Source organism: Pezoporus occidentalis, unplaced genomic scaffold, assembly GCF_034315485.1.
Source record: "Pezoporus occidentalis ecotype Australia unplaced genomic scaffold, CSIRO_AGI_Poc_V1 ctg63, whole genome shotgun sequence".
Classification (NCBI taxonomy): domain Eukaryota; kingdom Metazoa; phylum Chordata; class Aves; order Psittaciformes; family Psittacidae; genus Pezoporus; species Pezoporus occidentalis.
This window is the reverse complement of record NW_026915977.1, coordinates 5,430,165-5,450,338: the sequence shown is the minus strand read 5'-3', so window position 1 is coordinate 5,450,338 and position 20,174 is coordinate 5,430,165. Positions and strand designations below refer to the sequence as shown.

Genomic DNA, 20,174 nt, shown 5'->3' with positions numbered 1-20,174 from the left:
GACCCTAAGTTCAGTAAGATCTGGGTATATAAAGCACATCAAAGCAATCTCTTTGAGTAGTTGTTGTATGTTAAGAAAAAAGTTCTAGATAAGCAGGTGAAAATATATCTTTCTAATGGTGTTTGGTTCAGCTGACAGGAGAAGGAACATCATGGGACTGATAGCAACTAAGGACACAGTAAATCAGACCAAGGATGCCAGCCTTTAAGATAGCAGTGTCGCCCAACATGGAACAGAACAGATGCCAGGACCTACCAGCTGCTAACTCAGCACTAGGACCTTGTGAGCTTGCACAGGCACTGGGGTCATTCAGTAAACACAGTGAGGAAGACTATCAGAGACCAGCAGAGACCCCCACTCAGCAAGAAAGTGCATGTGTAATTAGGATGCGAATATTATAATTAGTTCCCGGGAATGTCATGAATATGTAAATAACTTCCTGGGAAAGCTGTAAATATGCATGAGTATGCTAAATATAGAGCTGCTGCCGGTAAGTAATGGGTGCACTCACCTTTGCAAAATGATTTGCATGTGTGCCCAAGACCGCACTAAAGAATGCTGCTGTCTAAAACTCCACAGTCTTAGAGTTTCTCCAACCAACTTTTATAGTAACAATTTGGTGCCCTAACAGGGACCCTCTGCTGTGTTTCCTGTGGAACTGGGGAGCCTCTGGGACCTTCACGCCGGCATCAGGGGAGTTTCCCTGAAAGGAGCCCCAACTCCCCGGACCTTGGTATGATCCCTGGTTTTATTTCTTTAAAAAGACATTCTTTCTGGTCCCTTAGCATGTTAGTCACAGGGGATGCCCTGCACGGTGGGTGAAGGTAGTCTGGTTCTCATTCTGGTTGTCCAGACTCTGGTGTGTGGGTGGAGGTCAGGATGTTGGGTACCACTGCATCCAAAAGGGGAGTCCTGGAAAGCTCACTGCTGGGTTGTGTTTTGCAACACCGGAAACCAAGTGGTGGGTCGCCGGGTGGTTTGGTTTCTCTGATAAAACACTGTAATCAATGGTGGCCATTGTACAAACTGGATTTTGAGGAAAAGTGGCCTGTGAACAGCACAATTAATTATAATACTTTGTTACAATTGATGTTATTCTTGAGACGAGAAGGAAAGTGGGATGAAGTAGCTTATGCAGAAACGTTTTTCACTTTGAGAAGCCATTTGGAATGGCAAAAGGATTGTAGTTTTAATCTTGCACCCCAGGACTTGTTAATATCTTAGAGAAAGATAGTAAAAATCACTTAAATGCTGTTACTCTTCGTGCAGCGTAGGACAGTTATGTGCTAAACATCTGAGGAATGTGGAGAAGGAGGATTTGGATTTGATGGCAGCCCCGCAGAGAAGGGATATTGTGAACAACAGGGCCAAATGTGCTGACAATGAGAATCAAGCACAAGCACAGGCATCAGAGATCTTAGAGGGAGCTGAAGTATTTAGCTCTATAGCAGGGTGCACTAGGGGAAACAAGGAGAAACTGTGACTGCACCTTTAAGACATGCCGGCAATGATGGTCTAGTCATGATAAAGATTCCCTTTACCATTATAGATTTGAAGATTTGGAAACAAGTGGCATGGTAATCATGCTTTCGAGAGTGTTGACAGGGATATGATTATTCACACAGCTCAGACCGCAGTAGAGCAACAAATAACAGCAGGCACATTGGCAGGTACAGTGAATCTTCACGTACCTACCACCGATCCCAGCTGGGGCCCTAATCAGGATCAGGACAGACAAGCTATCAAAGGTGGATTTTATTCGGTATTAAGAATGTGGTCCCCAAGGCAGTGAACAGGTTTAAGCTATACAAAATAAAGCAAGATATAAATGAATCACCTTCTGGAATCGTGGGAAGATTAAAAGACGTGATGCATAAATATACTACTATTGATCCTGAATCAGAGGAATGAAGGAGAGAATTAGGCCATTTAATAAAAGGTCAGTCTGTGGAAGATATAAGGAAAAAGCTTAAGGGGGAAGACCAGTCTGATTTGGGAAAAATAATGGATGTGCCCTAGGAGACCTATCCCAATCGGACCACCACTGCGCTGGTGCAAGTTCCCTGAAATAGTTCAAATGGTAGTGGAAAGGGGGATAAGTCCCCAGTTATTAATATATATATCAATATAATTATTAATGTAATACAGGGTGTATTGTGGGTTATAGTGTGTTGAATTTCAACTAGGTATCTGTTATTGTATATGTGGGGGCAGAAGATAAACTCCAGATTAAAATCAGAATGTTTAGGAAAATTGTTGGCTGTAGCTCTCACCCAGGAAACCAGGAAAGGGGGGAGTGGCTTGGGAGGAAAGAGTCGGAAAGAAGGGTTACATGGAAAGGTCTGTGAACAGACTCCATGGGTTGCACCGGAAGAGGGAATGCCCTGAGAATCAAAATAAAATCCAGAGATTAAGTGGAATGTCAGGACAGGCAGAGAAAATGATGACTTTAGATGAAGACTGAGGAGGACAGGGGGAAGATTCAAAACTCTCCAGCAGAACCCCTGGCTACAGTTAGGTTGGGAATGATAAGGTAAAATTTCTTGTAGAAACAGAGGCTACTTATTCTCTTCTAAATACTTGTAAAGGGCAATTAAGCAAACAAACAGCTTCAGTCATTGGTGCCACAGGGTGGACAGGAACCCTGCCTTTCTTTCAACCTTTAAATTGTAAAAATTGGCAAACAGGTGTTGACCCATCAGTTTCTTTACACGTCTGAGTGCCCCATGCTGTTACTGGCTAGAGATATACTGAGTAAGTTACATGCATAAATTATGTTTAAAGAAAGAAAGTTCAGATATACGTTCCTGATGAAAAGGCTGTGGAGGTCCAAGTTTTACACTACAGAAACCACCCACTGAGCCAGATATACCAGGAGAAGTGGAGAATGCAGTCACACCAGTAGTATAGGCTGCAGAACCAGGAACTATTCATCATTTCAGACATCAGACCAGTAAGATGGGAACAATATCCCATAAGATTGGAAGCAAGAAAAGGACTAGAGCCTGTAATAGAAAATTTTATCAAATACTTTGGGACAAAAATGGACTGTATTTGTACTTCACATGGTAACAACCATTCTGGAACAGGAAAGCAGTCATTGTCTTTCCCCAGGCAGGCTGTTAAAATATCAGGCTGTGCTTTTAGAACAAGAGGACATAGAATGGAAAGGAACTAACATTTTGAACACAGCAGTGGTTTTCAAAACCAATCCAGAAGCAGGAGAGCTGACTCACAACGGTTTACAGACTATTGAGCAGGTGTATTCCAGGCATACCACCTGCAAGATACATCCCTGAAGGATGTGCACTACAAACTGCTTGTTGATGGTAGCAGCTTTATGAAAAATGGAAACTGGAAAGCAGAATACGCTGTGGTAACCAAACATGGGATCATAGAGAGTTTTGGAATTGTTAGTAAAAATTTGCTTTCAAGGCATATCAATTTGATAACACTCCAGTGAATATTGGTAATCGTGTTGCTGACAAAGCAGCCAAAGAAGCTGTGGGTGAGGACCTTATATTAATATTGCCTCATAAGTATCAGTGCTTGGATAACGAAGTTCCAAGTTATCAAACCAAGGATGAGGAATTACCTAGTCTATTAGGAGCCAAGAAGAACGGTGTGTTACATCAAACAGGCAAGTAGTAATTTCACAGCCTCTTGTGAGAAGAAAACCACCAGGCAACTTACGGGGGAACAGAATCAATTGCTTAGTTAAGGATTCGAACATAGCCAGGAAGGAATCATGTTAAGTCCATATGAACTGATGTATGGGTAGCCTTACCAACTGCCTTTTGTTCCTGGTGATATGTCTTTGCAGGGGAAACAGGATCTCAGACAATACCTGCTGGCACCAGGTTAAAACTCTGGTGATATCGTGGTAGGACATTACCCAAACTGTATCTGGACAATGTAACTTCAAATCAAAGAACCTCAGACAGGCTATTGGAATGCTCCAGAAGGGAAAGGGTGGTATTGGTTGTGTCATAATATTGCTAGAAAAGCCCTTCCCCCAGGATGGACTGAACATGTACACTGAGAGTTGTACTCATGGATATTACAATAATCAAACCTCTCCAACCAGAAAAAGGACGGATAAGAACCTTCCTAAAAAGGACCAAGATATTCCGTAATGCCATTGTTGATTGTCCTACAAAATGTCACAGTTTTGTGAGATGGTTTCTCCCTTGGTTGGGGGTGAGTGAATTAGAAAAGATGATCATAAATACAGCAGCAGGAACTGAAACATCAAAGACAACATTATAGATGCTATACAGGCATTACAGATTGAGGTATCCAGCCTATCTCAGATGACACTGCAAAACCGTGTGGCGCTTGATCAGCTACTATCTTCCCAAGGAGGTGTTTGTACAGTTATAAACACAAGCTGCTGCACATACATAGACCAGAGTGGCAGGATATCCACAGATCTGGCAGATATCTGGAAGCAAGCTAAGGTCTTCTATCAGGCTGCTGAAGGTGATACTTCCTGGGGATTTGAAGAATTATGGCATGGACTTACTTCTTGGCTACCAAATTGAATATGGTTAAAAAAAACCTCGTTTGTAATGATCATCAGTAATTTGTGTCTGTATCCTAGCATGTATGATGATTTAATTTTGTAGTTGTTGGTCACAATGGTGTATTAGAATCAAATATGGGTAAAGGGTATAGAATGAGATCTACAGGATATATGTATATATACATATATATGTATACATATATCAGGATATATACATATATCCTGTGTCTCAAAGGGGAAAATGTAGACTCAAATTACAGGTTTAAACTAACAATAGAGGTGTGACTTTAAAGTGCCATAGTAGAATAGAGCAAACTGTTCTAACTTGCTAACACGTAGAGAGAAAGAAATGTTGGGCTGACAAGAGAAGGAACATTATGGGACTGATAGCAACTAAGGAGACAATAAATCAGACCAAGGATGCCAGCCTTTAAGAGAGTAGAGTGGCATCCAGTGTGGAATCTCTTTGAGTAGTTGTTGTATGTTAAGAAAAAAGTTCTAGATAAGCAGGTGAAAATATATCTTTCTAATGGTGTTTGGTTCGGCTGACAGGAGAAGGAGCATCATGGGACTGATAGCAACTAAGGACACAGTAAATCAGACCAAGGATGCCAGCCTTTAAGATAGCAGTGTCGCCCAACATGGAACAGAACAGATGCCAGGACCTACCAGCTGCTAACTCAGCACTAGGACCTTGTGAGCGTGCGCAGGCACTGAGGTCATTCAGTAAACACAGTGAGGAAGACTATCAGAGACCAGCAGAGACCCCCACTCAGCAAGAAAGCGCATGTGTAATTAGGATGCAAATATTATAATTAGTTCCCGGGAATGTCATGAATATGTAAGTAACTTCCTGGGAAAGCTGTAAATATGCATGAGTATGCTAAATATAGAGCTGCTGCCGGTAAGCAATGGGTGCAATTTGCATGTGCGCCCAGAGCTGCAATGAAGAATGCTGCTTTCTGAAACTCTATATTGAGTCTTAGGGAGTTTCTCTGACCAACTTTTGTGGTAATAGTATTTTTAATTGGCAATAAATTACATTAATTTTCTCCAAACCAAGTCTATTTTGCCCATGGTAGGTGATCTCCCTGTTTCAACCCACAAGCTTTTCCATGATAGTTTCTCCTTGTTTCCCTAATGAGGAGGAGGAGGAATGAGTAAACTGGTGGCCAGCCAAGATCAGCCCACCACAGCCGCTTTGTGGAGACTGAACTAAAAAATAACTTTAGTTCAAACTTCACCACTTCTGGCTTCTTGAATAATGACGTCTTCCTGGATAGCAGGACCTCACTAAGATAATGTTTTTTCCTATATTGTACTGAGCTGTGTCAATTTTACGGTTCTTGATGTATGAGAGACGAGATTTATCTCATGGAAAGATTATCAGTGAATGCTTGTGTTTGAGTGAAATGATGCCAGCTGAATTCACATCCCCTTTGTTCTGCTTTTAGAAATATTCTAGCAAGCATAGTCAAAGAAAATTGTGAACGGGTGTTAGGAGTTTATGTTCAGTAAATGCTACTGAACATAGAGCAATTTTTTTGTTTGTTTGTTCTTTTTATCTTTTTTCCAAAAGTATTTTCTCCAAAATCTGATTCTTAGAAATCATTCCCATCCAGGCAAGGAAGTGAAATACACTATGTGACTCATGTGTCTTCCTAAACCAATCAGTACAAGATTGAGTTTCAAATGATGTATTGAATAACTTCACCCACTTCCTAATGTATTACTAACAGTTAAAAATTATTGCCAGACATTGTATCATTTTGAATCATTTTCTCAGCTCTAGGTGTCAGTCTATTACAGTTTAATTGATTAGTTCAGGAGTTTCTTAAACTTAATTCTCATCCTTGAAGCATGCTCTTTAGAATTCTGTGACTCACAGTCACATGTCACTTAAATTCACAGTGAAGAAACTATGAAAACCTGCAGTATGTAGTATATTCAGTGCAGATGTATTTTCTTTCACCATGATATACTTCAAATTATATTAAAATCAGTTTGAGTTGCAGCATTAGTGAACAACCAACATTGTTCTACTCGTATCTTAATCTCTGTGCCATACCTGCTTGCTTATATTCTTTCACTTTAAAGGCAGTCACAGTATGTTTCAAACACAGTACCTAAATGGCATGTACAGTATGCCCATAGGGCCAGACTGGGATCTATTTGCTAGATGTACAGTGTACATTTTAAGGCACACTATAGGGATTGAGTTTACATTTTGATAACTCTGTCCTTTTATTTGCAATGATGGTCACTACCTGGAAATGTTGCAAAAATAAACATTCATCTCTAAGAGTGGCCAATGTGTTGATGTTTTCATTTTGTGTTTTTCTCAAGAAAGAATGTGTGAGGATGTGAACTTCAGGGCATTTTAAAAGTAATGTAAACTACTGCGTTACATTTTATATACGTAGATATGTCTTGATCTATATCTAAATATATAAAATGATTGTAGGAGCTCATATTATAAGCTTAGTTTTAGTACAGTACTTCAAATATACTGGTACTTATTTTCAGTTACACTTCTGCACTGCTTCTTTCTAATGCAGAGCTTGATACGGACATTGGTTGATAATAGCAAATGGAAAAAATTAATAAAGAATATTATTGTCTTATCATGCAATGTAGTAGGCATCCTGTGGCACTATTCTCTTATCCAACTTATTTACAGTACTGCTGAGTACATTATCAATAAATATTACAGTATTTATCTTATTCAATCTTTCATGGCACCCAGCAATTATTCAGGGTATGAGTCCTGTCACACGTGAGTTTCAATGAAGGAGTGTGTATGTGTCAGCATTGGTGCTGAGGATGCAATTTCAGAGGCTCCGTTTTGAGATTTCACAGCAGCACTGTACTCACAAATGTCCAGGAAAAACTCATAGTTCTTTAGTTTCCAATCTTTAAACTTCTTTGATGTTAAGTTGGGATCATCCAGAAGACTGTTGATAACAGCAAGGTCCCCTTCCTTTGCCTATCAAATTCCAGAAAGACAAAGTACATGTCAAAATGAAACTTACGCCACATTTTGTCTTTTGTCACTTTATTTCTTCTTTCATTTTAATGCAAAGGGTTAGGGAAACTGCTATGGACATGTGACACTTTCACCTACATTCAGGAACTTTTAGAGCTTAAACTGAGAACCAGTCACATGCCTATGAAGAGTGCCAAATTATTTACTTATTTATTTTCCTTAAGCTGGAACATGTTTGTTTTCAAGTGTTTTTCATTTCTTTGGAACTTAATTCTGAAGCTCCAAAGAAAGCCTCATCCGTGGGAAACGTTTATACTTTCACTAGTTTATGTTGCTTATACACAAAGTTAGTGATAAAGCCTTACTTTTAAAGTGCTCTTGAGAACTCTGATGTGGTGCAGCTTTTCATTGATGACTGGATCATTGCATCGCTTTACAAAAGACTTGCGGAACTCCTGCTTGGTGGAAGGACGCTGCTCTCCAAAAGCTGACAAACTGGCTTGTTCCAGAGACTTGTAGAGCTCTTGCAGACCATCTGTATTTTCTCCTATTTCCTTTACATTTTCTGAAAGAAAGAAGCCTAACAATCAATCTAATGATTCAGGTGAAGTTTTTAAAGCCAGCAAGCGATACTGCAAATTCAGGCATAACAGTCCTCTAATTTTTGTTTTGCTAAAACAAGAACATTTTGATCAGCCCCAAAGCTATGCTCTTAGCATTATATCCAAGGATTTCAAGTACAAACTCCTGTTACATGTATTTGCCAATATAAAACTGTTCAACAACAAAAACCTTGTTGAGAGTAATGGCAATATTGCTCTGGCTTTCAACAGCATTCAGAGGGTCAGAACATCTGCAAAAGCTTACCTTCTGCACAGAAACTATTATGCCTTCTAATAGGAACTTTCTCTTCTAGCTTGTCATCTGTTCCTTCTATGGACTTCACATGGCCCTTACCCCTCACGTCTCTGTTTCGGGGAAGGCTTTGACTACGCTGCTGCTGTGGCCTGCTGTGAGAGCTGTGTCCCCTTTGACATTCCACCAAAGGGAAAGGCCCATCCTGCTCATAATTGTGCCGTCTCTGGACTGGTAGCGTTGCTTGTCTTCGTCTGTCTGGTGACATTCCAGGCTGGCCACTCATGTACTCTGCATCAGGAGGAACAGTCTGAAGAAAATGGAGCCCTGAACTGGTTAGTGGAGTCTCTATCAGATCCTGCCACGAGCGTCTCTCTCGGTAGGGAGGTCTGCATCCCGATGAGTGGGTGCTTCCTGCTACATCTTGCCGAGAATCCTCAGCAGAAGAATGAGAATATGTTGATTCACTTGAAAAGTGTCGACCTTGTTTGACTTCAGGGAATGGACTTGAAGAATTCACCTGAAGAGATACAAAAGTACCTGACGATAAACCAACGGTTTAAACAGACCCAAGAAATGACTGTAGTGTAGAACGTTATGTGATACACACTAATAGAATGGTCTTATATGTGTGTTTTGATATGTCATAATATGAACCTCTGTAAACAGAATATAATTAGCAGTGAGCACCTTTATGCCAGTGCTATGTTTTAACCACTCCCTATTCTTGTTTTACACATTCTCTGCCCATGAGCAACTCCTGCTGGAAAGACCAGTATAATCATGGTACAGATTTCCTGAAGACCCATCCAATTTGTGCTCAGTCCAGCAGTATGCAGTGAAGACAAGAAAGTCCTCAAAAGAAACTATAATTGGATTTATTCATTTTAGGGAATAAGTATCCAGCCAAATAGGAAAAAAACCCCACAACCGAAACAACTTCAGCACCCAGGGGGTCTGCTGAATTCTCGAATCATTTTAGTTACTTCTGCTGGGTCTTTATAGAATTTTAATTCAAAAGCAAAGAGAAAGGCAAAAATGTGGAAAAACAGAAAGGGAGGGGCTTAACCTGTATCTCAGTTGATAAAACAGCATCACATGGGTGAAAATCAGTCTGAACTTCACCCATGTGATGCTGTTGTCTCAGTCACTCTTTCTTTGGTTCTGGCTGTATGAGGATCGTGTCATTCACGCTGAAGAAAAATCTGAAAGAAAAATAGAGAACAGTCCTATCTGCACTTAGAAATACAGAGTAATTATCACAGCTTGTCTATGTTCCATATAATAGACATGTTCTTGTTTGCTGCTAGAGCTTCTTCGTATACAAAATGTTTTTTTTGCCTCAGTTATCAAACCCTGTCTGCACACAATATATTAGAAGTACTTTTATCAGCTCCTTCACATCTTCCGACTATCGGAAGATACTGTCACTACTATGGTATTGGACACAATGCTTCATGCTGTAAATAAGCTGTTGCCTCTAAAGATATGTTCCTTAAAAATATGCTTGTACTAGAACAGGATCACTCACGAATGTGATCTATCTTAATCTCTATCATCTGGTATCCAATATTCATGCTCAGAAAGCAGTCTCAGTATCCCATCCACCACATTCTTTTCATATTCTGCAGAAAAGCCAGTATTTGACTATTAGTAGGTATAGTCTCTCAAATCCTGTAAAGGTCACATTCGCAGTCTGGTGACATATCTGTGTAAGGAGACATTTACCACAGCTTTTTTTTTGCAATCGGATTGTTAAGGAAGCATCTGGGTCTTACTTTATGATGAACAGCAGTAATTTCATTCTTACAATGAGATTCATCTTTGCTCTGCCTTGATGGCAATTAAATATTCCAAACCAAGGAAAATGCAAATAAAGGCACATACATTTTTTGGTGACCTACTGTCAAATGCAGTATTTATAACTCACTGAGGGTGTTCGATGGTAGCTGTCACATAGTGTTGAAGAGCCTTCCTGCTTCAGGGTCAGAGAGCCATCAATGTCATCCTGGTCGCTTTCACTCCAGTAATCTGCTAGCAAAGCATTCTGGGTTTCACTCATGTGCTTTAAATACCATTAGCATGCAAAGGTAAACTTTTCACAGTCACCTAGGTGTTCGGCAGTCACTAAGGAACAGACTCGTGAAAGTGTCTGGCACACTGATAGTAGAATCACCATCAAAGGTTTTAGGATAGTGTTACAGAAAGCAGGATAGGCACCTAACTACCACCATACGTAAAAACCACCTTCTGATCACAGATTTTCAAAGAGAAGCTTCATTCTAGTTGTCGAAGTAAAGTTGAACCTCAACACTTCATTTAATTATCTCAGCATAAGAGCTTCCACCATCGGTAGTGGTGAAAGAGGCAAGGCTGGCACCTGAGCTCAGGAGATGCAAAACCAATTCTAAAGCAGTGACCTGTGTTTGTCATGTCTTCACTTGCTCCAAGGTGATGAGCAAACCCGATGGCTGCGACTGGGGAGGTCATACTTCACCCTCAACCTTGCATTCTCCTTATTGTTGGTTTTAAACAGTTCCAAGAATTTTTGCTCAGGATTTTATTTTCTGTGGTGGCGGCACCAGTAAATACAGTGCTTTGAGGACAGGGATTCTTAGGAAAATGGATTTTTTAAAAGATATGGTTAATAAAGGAGACATTTATGACATCTCCAACTTTGTTCAAATAATGAACAGATATGTACTCTCTGCTTTTTTCTCCCAATTATATCTGAAGCATTACCTTCATCTGGATGAATATCCTTGTCATCAGGTGTGTAACCAATTGCTGCGAGGCCCAAACGATTCATCCATCTAAGAGAATAAAAAATGAGTAAGAGAGATACTTAAAAGGAACATTTAGTGTAAATCTTAACACATTCTTAACATTTGGAAAAGTCAGAGACGATGTTTAGCCCAGGAACTGAACACTGTTAAAATCATGATTCAGCTGTGTTCAGTGGTTAATTATTTCAAGTGAGGGATGTTCCAGTTCGAGTACAATGCAGCTGTACCTCTGGGCTTCCGTTCACATCTGCTAGAGGATGTTTGTCAAGCGGAGTATCAGATTCATTGCATTTTATTCTGCTGCATAGAAAACTGAAGAATCATGATATCAAATCTTCCTTACATCATCATCATCAAGACAATATGAAGCATATGCACTAACACTCTAACTTTAGCACTGACTGAATGAAAGTTTAGAATAATCTGTGTAGAACAGAGAGCATCCAGCTCAGTCTCCACATCAAGCAGACTCAAATCCTCTCTAAGCTGCATCTGCAAACTGTTTGTGTGTAATGGTTTCCAGAGGCATTGCATAAAGGAGCACATTGCATTTATTGTGACTGCTACTTATATTAATTTCAGGAACTTACCCTGAATTGGAAAAAATGCTATCAAATAAAACAGAGTTATGAAAATAATTGTATTAGGAAATAAGTTGTATTAAATGTGTAGAATCAAAAACCTAAAGCAGACAGTGACAGTATTCCACTGGTTATTTGCTACTCTAGATTCATGCTACGGGTGATGTAAATGTCAAGGCTTGTTGAGCTGCGATATCAATATTATTTTGCTTTGTTTTTTTTCACGTAAAATCTTAGGTTTCTGAAACAAGAGTTGGAATGTTGAAAATACTTCAGTATTTGCATTTTATGTTGGATGTTCTGGTTTCTTTCTTTGTCCCAAAATTAATCAGTTTGGACAAAACCAAGATTCATTGTTTCATTAGGAAGCACGTAGTATATTTTGTATATAGTATAGTAAGTTTTGGGGAAAATAACTGTAGAGTTTTCTTTACATAACAAGATATTTATAAAATATATGATTAAAAGACAATAGAAAAAGAAATGAACACACAGAGGGGAAAGCGACTTCTTAATGTTAAGCAAATGGAAAATCAAGAATTGCCCTATTTTCATCAACAAGGAAACATAACCAGAGAAAAGAGCCCTATTAATAGACATATGCAACGATGGGGATCCATTCTTAACTGTTCCCTTCACAGTGACTAAAGTATTTACTGTGTTATCCATTTCCTAGTGTGTTGCATGTAAGGTAATCTTCAGAAGCAGTTCTTTTTTTCCTTAACATTGCAACATGAAACTTGTTAATAATTATGTTCTTTGTTAATGAATCTTATCATGACAAAAACATCTTTCAAAAGCTTCAAGAAACACATAAGCAAATAATACACAGTATAAGGACAAGTTTTTTTGCAGATTAAACCAAGAAAACTATTCAGTGTAATTCTTTCCCATTTGAACAGAAAAAAGCTTCTAAGGATACTGGTGAATGTGTTATTGATTTAATAGTAGAGTATAAGGAAGGTGGCATACACAGTAGGGAGACAAGATGAGACGGATGAGTGAATTCTCCACTAAAAATAGCTCGCAGTTCAGCATCTATTGATCTCCTGGTCTAGGCAACGCGTGGCAGTTGCTCAGAGCAATGATCTTAATCTGTAATATTGGATATAACACTGACTCATTGCATGGCCTTCAGCAAACCGTTCTACTTATGTTACGACTTTCATAAGTATCCAAAGGGGACAACAACATTTACTTCTCACAAGGAATTGTTGTAGGGTTTAATTTATTTGCAAAACTATGAACATATAAAGATTGTACAATAATATTGTTTTGCATTTCAGTATTAGAACAGAAGCGAGCAGGTTGGAAATAGAAATGGAAATGCTGATTAGTTTTCACAAGGGCAGGGTTAGAACTGCTTACAGAGAGATTGTTTGCATTGGCATATCAATAACTTATCTTTATCACAAAAAGAAGTAAATTGCAAGTGGATTAACAGGTTTGCAGAAAAGATTTTCTACAGTGCTCACCAGTCTAATTTCATTCCACAAACAGCAGGCTGATCACTTGACATTCTCTTGAAAGACATATTCTTTATTGCAGCAATTGAAATGACATCATCCCCTTGCTCATTATTAAGCATTTGTATTCACTATTTTTTCAACTGTTGTTCCTGAATTTCTGAACTCATTAGCATTGGAACAGAATAGTTTTAGTCATTCTTTGCCATATGCCTTTGGCAATTAAGCAGAATGCCTGAGCAGCTTCAACTAAGGCTCTGCTTAAGCACCAGTGATAAATGAAGACTCATTACCATTTTCAAAGTTAAAGCAGATTCAGCTGTTTCAGTGGTCAGTGCATGGAAATTTATATTGTCTGAAATTTCTTGCCAGATTTATCTTGTTAATTTGAGATTTTTAGATCTTGGAAGCATATATAGATAACAGCCAAAGTGTTAATACTAATCTTCAAGAGAACATGGATATTCTTAGCATACGCAGAGTATCGGCTTTATTCATATGGTCTCCAATGTAACTTCTAAGACTGCTCAGATTTTTCTCTTCCAGAGGGCCAGAAGATCCCCAGCTATAGTTACAAGTACTTTCTTACTTCATTTTACCACAGTTTAGAGTTAGCTCTTTGTCAAGACAACAAAAAGGGTTATCTGATGACATTCAGTGGCTTATAATGCTAAACTGTCTTCTGATAAAAGAAAAAGAATCTCAATTTGAGGTTTTGTGTTTTTTAAAAAAGCATGGGTGAATGTTTTTGAGGTTAATCAGGGGTTATAGAAGTGCTAAGATTACACATCCTGTTCTTACAGTTAACATCAAATGCAAGCTCAGTTCAAAGGAAAGCTATGTAAACTTGATGAATTTACTTGATGAGCAAACCACTTCCATTTTTAATAAAACAGGTAGTCAAGGTTATAAAAAGTTCTCCGTGGAAAGCTTGGAAACTCAACCGTTTGCTCTGAACTCTTCACTGAATGCCTTGTAGGAGTATGTGTCAGAACTGGACTCTACGGTGTAGATGACTCTGTGCTTAATTGAAGGTCATGCAATGCAAGACTCTGTGCTGCACGTGACAAGCAGCTATAGTGAAAAAAACCCAGAAGATATTTGTCTAATTAGGTTTATATAGCTATATCCCAATAGCTTTTCGAACTTCATGTGGTCATAAAAAGACACGAGATATTTTGGCAGCTACATGCACAGCAGTCTTACATGCACGTCTCTATGTATCTTGCCCCCCTGAGGCAGAAAGTTAGACTCCTCTTCCTCCCAAAATTCTGCCTTTTTTCTTGATGATTTCAAATATTTTGTTCTGAAAGTTAAACAACTTCAACAGCACTTTTCACTGAATCAGTTGTGATGACATGGAGCTCTACTAAACATCCCAAGGATACTTTGCTACAACATTTTGATGCAAGGAATAGTAATGGACTAAGGAAAGGGTTAAGAGTTTTTTTCCAACTGCGTATTGATTGTCTTAACTTAGTATAGGGAACAGGTATGTTCTTGTTCTTGCTAGTTAAACTATAACCCAGAATAGAATGCGTAACCAAAACCCATTGTTTAACGTCAGGGACCCTTTTCCCTCAAGAAGATGAATGTCTGACAGGAACCTTTTTCAACTGGTCTTTAAAAGACTTGAGGTTGCCAGCTGGGGAAACTGTGCCAAGGGTGAAAAGCGCACAGCGAGGAAGACCTCTTACTTCATCCAGAAGACCCTGGCCCAAGACCACCAGCTGGCAGCGCGCAGGCGTAGAGGGGAGGGAATGGTATTAACGAGTTCTTGGAACTAATTGTAGTCAACTCCTCCTATGCTTGTGAAATCTGATGAATATGGATGTTTGTGTGTAATGAATACCTAGCTTGTTGAGCTCTCAGTGTGTGAGTTAGGAGGCGTGAACCCCCTCGCACTGCAATAAGCATACCTGCTTTATAACTGTGAGTTATGAAGTTCTAGTCCGTAAATCAACTTTACTTTTAATATTGTACAACATCTCTATAAGATGTGGTATCTGTCTTACTGAGGTACATTGTAACGACTTACAAGGGACCAACAAGTGTATTAATTATTTTTTATTGACTGTAACTTACTGAACCACATGCAGGAAAAGATAAGTTTCAAGTGTTGTCATCTAAATACGTAAGTAAGTTCTGTACTTGTCTCAATGGTTCAAATTCTAAATAAATCAGACTTGACTTTAATTAATTCTGTTAATTAGAAACAGGCACTGTTGTCATTGCTTTGGGATAAAACAGAGTTGCATTGTAGGAAGTTAAGTTAAATTTACTGAGTTAATTCTGGTTACTACCAGGGGATTACAGCCCAGAGTGTCTTTAGGGAGTCTGATTCTATCCCAACGCCTGGCAAGTGATGATTACAAAGGCACTGAGGGCAGTGATGAACTAAGTAGCTGTTGCAATAATCAAGACTTGGTACAAAAGAGTGAGTCATGCTTGAAATGCCCTGAATTGTCAGGAGCCAGGAGCACATTGTCTTACTGGTCATCTGATAAAAACACTGGAAAATGCAGAAGAGGACCAAACAACTGGGGAAACAGTTTTGCATATCTTCACTGTCCTAACACACTGTATTAAAAATGAGAGTATGCTATTACTCATTGTACAAATGCAGGAAGTTTCTGTTTAGTGCTTCTTATAATTTACTCCTGCTGAGTGTGGAGATGACCTGGTCCAAGGTCAGTGTGAGGTTCTGGGACTGAAGGCAATGATAGTTTTCATAGTGGCATCACACTTTACCCACTTGGCTATTCCTTCCTACAGCTTAGAGTGAAATAGTGTGAGTAAAAAAGCCAAAACAACTCGGACAATCTCAGTTATAATAAATTTGAGAGAACAATTACATTTAGTGATGAGAATGAAAACCAGAGGCAAAAGGGTAACCATCTTTCAAAGAAAGATGTGTGAGTCTGTAATTTTTAAAGTTACAGTTAAAACCATTCCATAAATTCCTGGAGAATAGGTCATGAAGCAGTGAGTTTCTATGGTTCAGGCAAGTTTTATTTGCTCATATCCTCAATACTGCATATACTTTTGCATACAAGATGGCTGGTATGTAGAAGAAAGAAGAAACTAGTTAATTCAACTGAAAAAGTAAATAGAGGATATATCCTGGAAAGGTGTAAATTCAAGAAAGAGTCTATCCACTTTCATTATCTTTCTGTTAAAAGTTCCCTTGAAAATGAAGCCAATGAAATACTGAGACATTCAAGGATAGAATAAAGTTCTGTATTTTCTTTCTTTCTTGCATCTTTTCATCAACTGGTACTTGCACTTGTATGTTGTCTTGGGCTTGTGCAATAAATATCTCAGTGCAGGAAAATATCTTTCTTCACTTTTGAGATTGCACCTACACTTCACATAATTTTGTTAAAAGGAAAAAAACAAAACTAAAGTGGAAGTTAAATTTGACTTATCTTTAAGTCTATTAAAAATAGATTCCCTTGAACTATTTATTTCATACATAGAATTTATTCACTGCAATTTATATTTAATTTCTGATTAAAAACCTTGTATTCTGTTTTTTATTTTCTTGCATGGGGGTAATTGGATTCTAGAATTCAATTCTTTGTAATACAAAACTGTATTCTTAAACGGATTTAATTGTTTTTGTACTCGCTATGCTGGCATCTTCCTCAGCAGTCTCTCTTACTGGACCCCTAAAAAAGAAATCAGTAAGTTTCCCATGTTGTTTCCTAAGGTACATTATTTTCAGTATTTTCTAAGGTTATACAGTTAACATATTCATTTAACAGAATAAAGGTTCCTGTAGTAGGTATGGCTAAAATGATGCCTTGATTTTCCTCAACACAAAATGAAGCCCCAAAATGTAACTGACGTCTCACAGTGAAATACAGCAATAAGCAGAGCCTTCTCAATGAGCTCATCTCTCCAAACATATCAACTCTTAGCAGCCTGTATTTCTGCTATTGTATTTGTCACAGTTGCTGGAATTTGTTAAGTAAAATCATTCACGGCTAAACTGCAAGTACTTTCTTATTTAATCCTTTGACATGAGTCTGTTGATCTTGTTTCGTGCATTGTCTTCTTAGATTTGTCAGGCTGGAGAAATATGAAAAAGCCCCAGACAGTTTAAGAGCTGGCAAGTGAACCGTGGCAGTTTGTGCCCTCCGTGCATATGCTTCCACTTAATGGGATTTTTGAGTTCACCCTGTCAGCCAGCTGCACTACTATGCCTTTGTAGTCAGAAGGCTGGTACTTAAAGGTACGGAAGCTGATACTTACAGGAATCTGTTAAGATGACAACAAGATATTTTCTTCATTAGTCAAATGTGGCTTCTGGATTTTACTCTTCTGTAACCTTGTACTATTGGATTTACCATGTTACTCTGGGTAACTCATCAAACTTTTTGGGCATCCACTTAAGGACAAGTACTGGCTGCTGCACTCGCCTACAGCTTCCTACACTGACTGTGACATTATATATCCTTCAGCATGTGCAGCCACATAGTATTCTCCAGATAATTTTCTACCAGTCTTACCAAAGTACAGGAAAGGGGTATAAAGCTGTAAAAGTGCTTGGCCCAAAAGAAACCTTTGAAGACATGAAATATTCTTTATGAGCAAGAGAACTGAGTTTAGTATGGTCTGAAAAGGTACAAGTGGGTTTTTTTGTGGGTTTAGAGGGCAACTTTCATAAGAATAAGATGATTTACTTGTGAAATTATGTAATTCTACTTCCACATATTCTTCAAGTAATCAGATCATATAGGCCAAACAATACTGTTAAATGCCTGGCTTATTTAATTATGTATATATTACTTATTTTCATTACTAAAAACTTGAGGTATTGCACTGTTAACTTTATATCTCTGGCACAACATCACAATATGTGACTGTGATGCATGTGCATTCATCACTGAGAGGTACCGCACTGTAATCACAAAAATCCGCTATATTAAATGCAGTTAAACTGTTTAACTCCCAGAAGAACCATACTAATTCACAACGATATTATTTACAGCAGAATTTGATTAAGTTAGTTCTGTAATATAAACTAGTAGAGAAAGACAATGCAAACTCTAACTCCCACACATTAGGGATAAATTCGTACCTGAATGCTGATTTCGATTGGGTATTGGATAATTGTAGTTGTGTACTGCAAACTCCTTAGAGCTATGCTATAACCGATTGGTTCTCAAACTGTATTAACTGGAAAATGGTACTTCACAAGTCTGTAGTAAGTAGTCCATAAATCATAGAAAGGAAGAGTTAGGTGACTAGCCAGGAAAAGGAGAATTTAAGGATGTACAGCCATGTACTAGTACTTCCTGGTGTAGTATTTTCCCCAAACGGAGCATGGTAGCTCTCCTATTGCACTGTTCACTCCCCGTACATAGTGATTTAATCAGGTCTCTGGGGCCTGCAGCTAATTCTGATCAGAAAATTGTTTTACTGGTGCTGCAACTTACGAGCTTTTACGTGAGAGCATTCTATTAGAGGACTGAAGTGGCCTTGGGCATGGACTATTTTTCCTGGATTTGAAACAAGTTTATAGGAACATACAGGAAGAAGGAGAGAACACGATGTTTATGTTTACTTACACCACCATTGGGAATCTCCATTTCAGGGATTTCTATTTGAAATTGCCTTTCATGTTCTGCAGAATGCTCTCTTTGCTTTTCACTGGGTAAGGAACTGGGGAGCAAGAGCTCTTTAATAACATATTCAGCTCTATTTGTTAAAGAACTGTTAGATTAGGGCAGACAGATCTGACATGACTCCTCTCCTGCTCACTTCTCAAGGAACTCTTGTTTATAAGATGGGCAATGTCTAACAGGAACATGGGTCTGAAATTTTTAGTTGCTGAGATATCTTCTTAGCTGCTACCTTATTTGTAAGTGAAGATTGAAAGTAAGTTAGTACTGTAAAAGATGTATTAATACTTTTAATTATTTAACTGGCCCACCATATGATTTGGCCAAGATCTATCAAAGAAACTAAAATGCCCCAAATTTAAGGAAGACAGCTGAGTGAACTTCAGTAATAAGAGGATGATTTAGAAAAAGCTGTGAGTAATTTGCTTGGTTATATTCTATGCATAAAAATCAAAACAGATATGCATCCTGAAGTTTACTTATTGTCAATATAGATTTAATTCAGAATACTTCAATTTTCAGAGTTTCCTTTTAAGAGAAATATTGTGTTATAATCTTTCAGCTGTTTACTTGAAAAATAGTGGGATCAACCCAGTCGCAGGTATTTGTTCTATTTTTTTGAATGAATGCAAAGGTGTATGGAAGTTATTAATATTGCAAAGTTAACCCAGTTATTCAAATCAAATGTGATCAAATTAGTCAGCATAAAATGCAAACTTTTCTAAATTTAATATTTGGAGTCCATAAGGAGATTTTAAGTACAGTGCAGTGCACACTTCAATCCCATGCAAGTTTTAAATAAAGTAGATATTGTAAAACAGCTGAATATTAAATTCACTGCTTGTTTCCTTAGGAGTATTAAAGCCATAAACAGGTCATGCATGATACAGTGATAGATGAAGCACTCCTGGGAAATAAGGCCTTTAACAAGCTTGGAGCACCCTGTGACCATGGCAAGCAAAAGATGAGCTCATCAATTTCATTATTAATTCATTCCTAAGAACACAGCTATGCTCATGTAAGATCTGACAAAACAGCGTGAGCATTAATTTTGCAAAACAAAGTCTGTCTGCACCACACAACACAGCAGGCAAAATTCAGCTGCAGCAGAGTGACTCTACCTGCTACATACAAATCAATTACTACCCATTGGTATACAACAGCAATGCGGTAATAAAGGTAGGTTAAAATATTCTGGAGTGGAAAAAATTATTAAACAGTGAATGTGAAGCAGGAAACTCTAAAAACAGCTGTTAAAACAAAACCTGGTGGTAAACGCAGTTGAAGAAAGGGTATATGCTCCCCACACAGTGAATAAAGAGATGCTGTGGCCCTCTCCATATTA

The 20,174-nt window shown here is 38.4% G+C and overlaps 1 protein-coding gene across 3 annotated transcripts in view; it reads right to left on the bottom strand.

Moving 5' to 3' along the window:
• Positions 1-3,873: 3,873 nt before the first annotated feature.
• LOC134174862 (connector enhancer of kinase suppressor of ras 2-like) overlaps positions 3,874-20,174 on the bottom strand; it is a 189,754-nt gene continuing 173,453 nt past the window's right edge. Inside the window, exons 20-25 of one of the 3 annotated variants that reach the window (XR_009968814.1) lie at positions 11,109-11,179; positions 10,297-10,400; positions 8,379-8,886; positions 7,877-8,076; positions 5,174-7,511; positions 3,874-4,987 (exon numbers count right to left, since the gene is read on the bottom strand). Coding sequence is in view for 2 of the 3 variants with exons in the window: in XM_062640167.1 (XP_062496151.1) it covers positions 7,296-7,511; positions 7,877-8,076; positions 8,379-8,886; positions 10,297-10,400; positions 11,109-11,179 (1,099 nt within the window). In the remaining variant the exon portion in view is untranslated. Of the gene's footprint in view, positions 4,988-5,013; positions 7,512-7,876; positions 8,077-8,378; positions 8,887-10,296; positions 10,401-11,108; positions 11,180-20,174 lie in introns of those variants that run through there. The other 2 variants (XM_062640167.1, XM_062640169.1) reach the window with 2 other exon arrangements.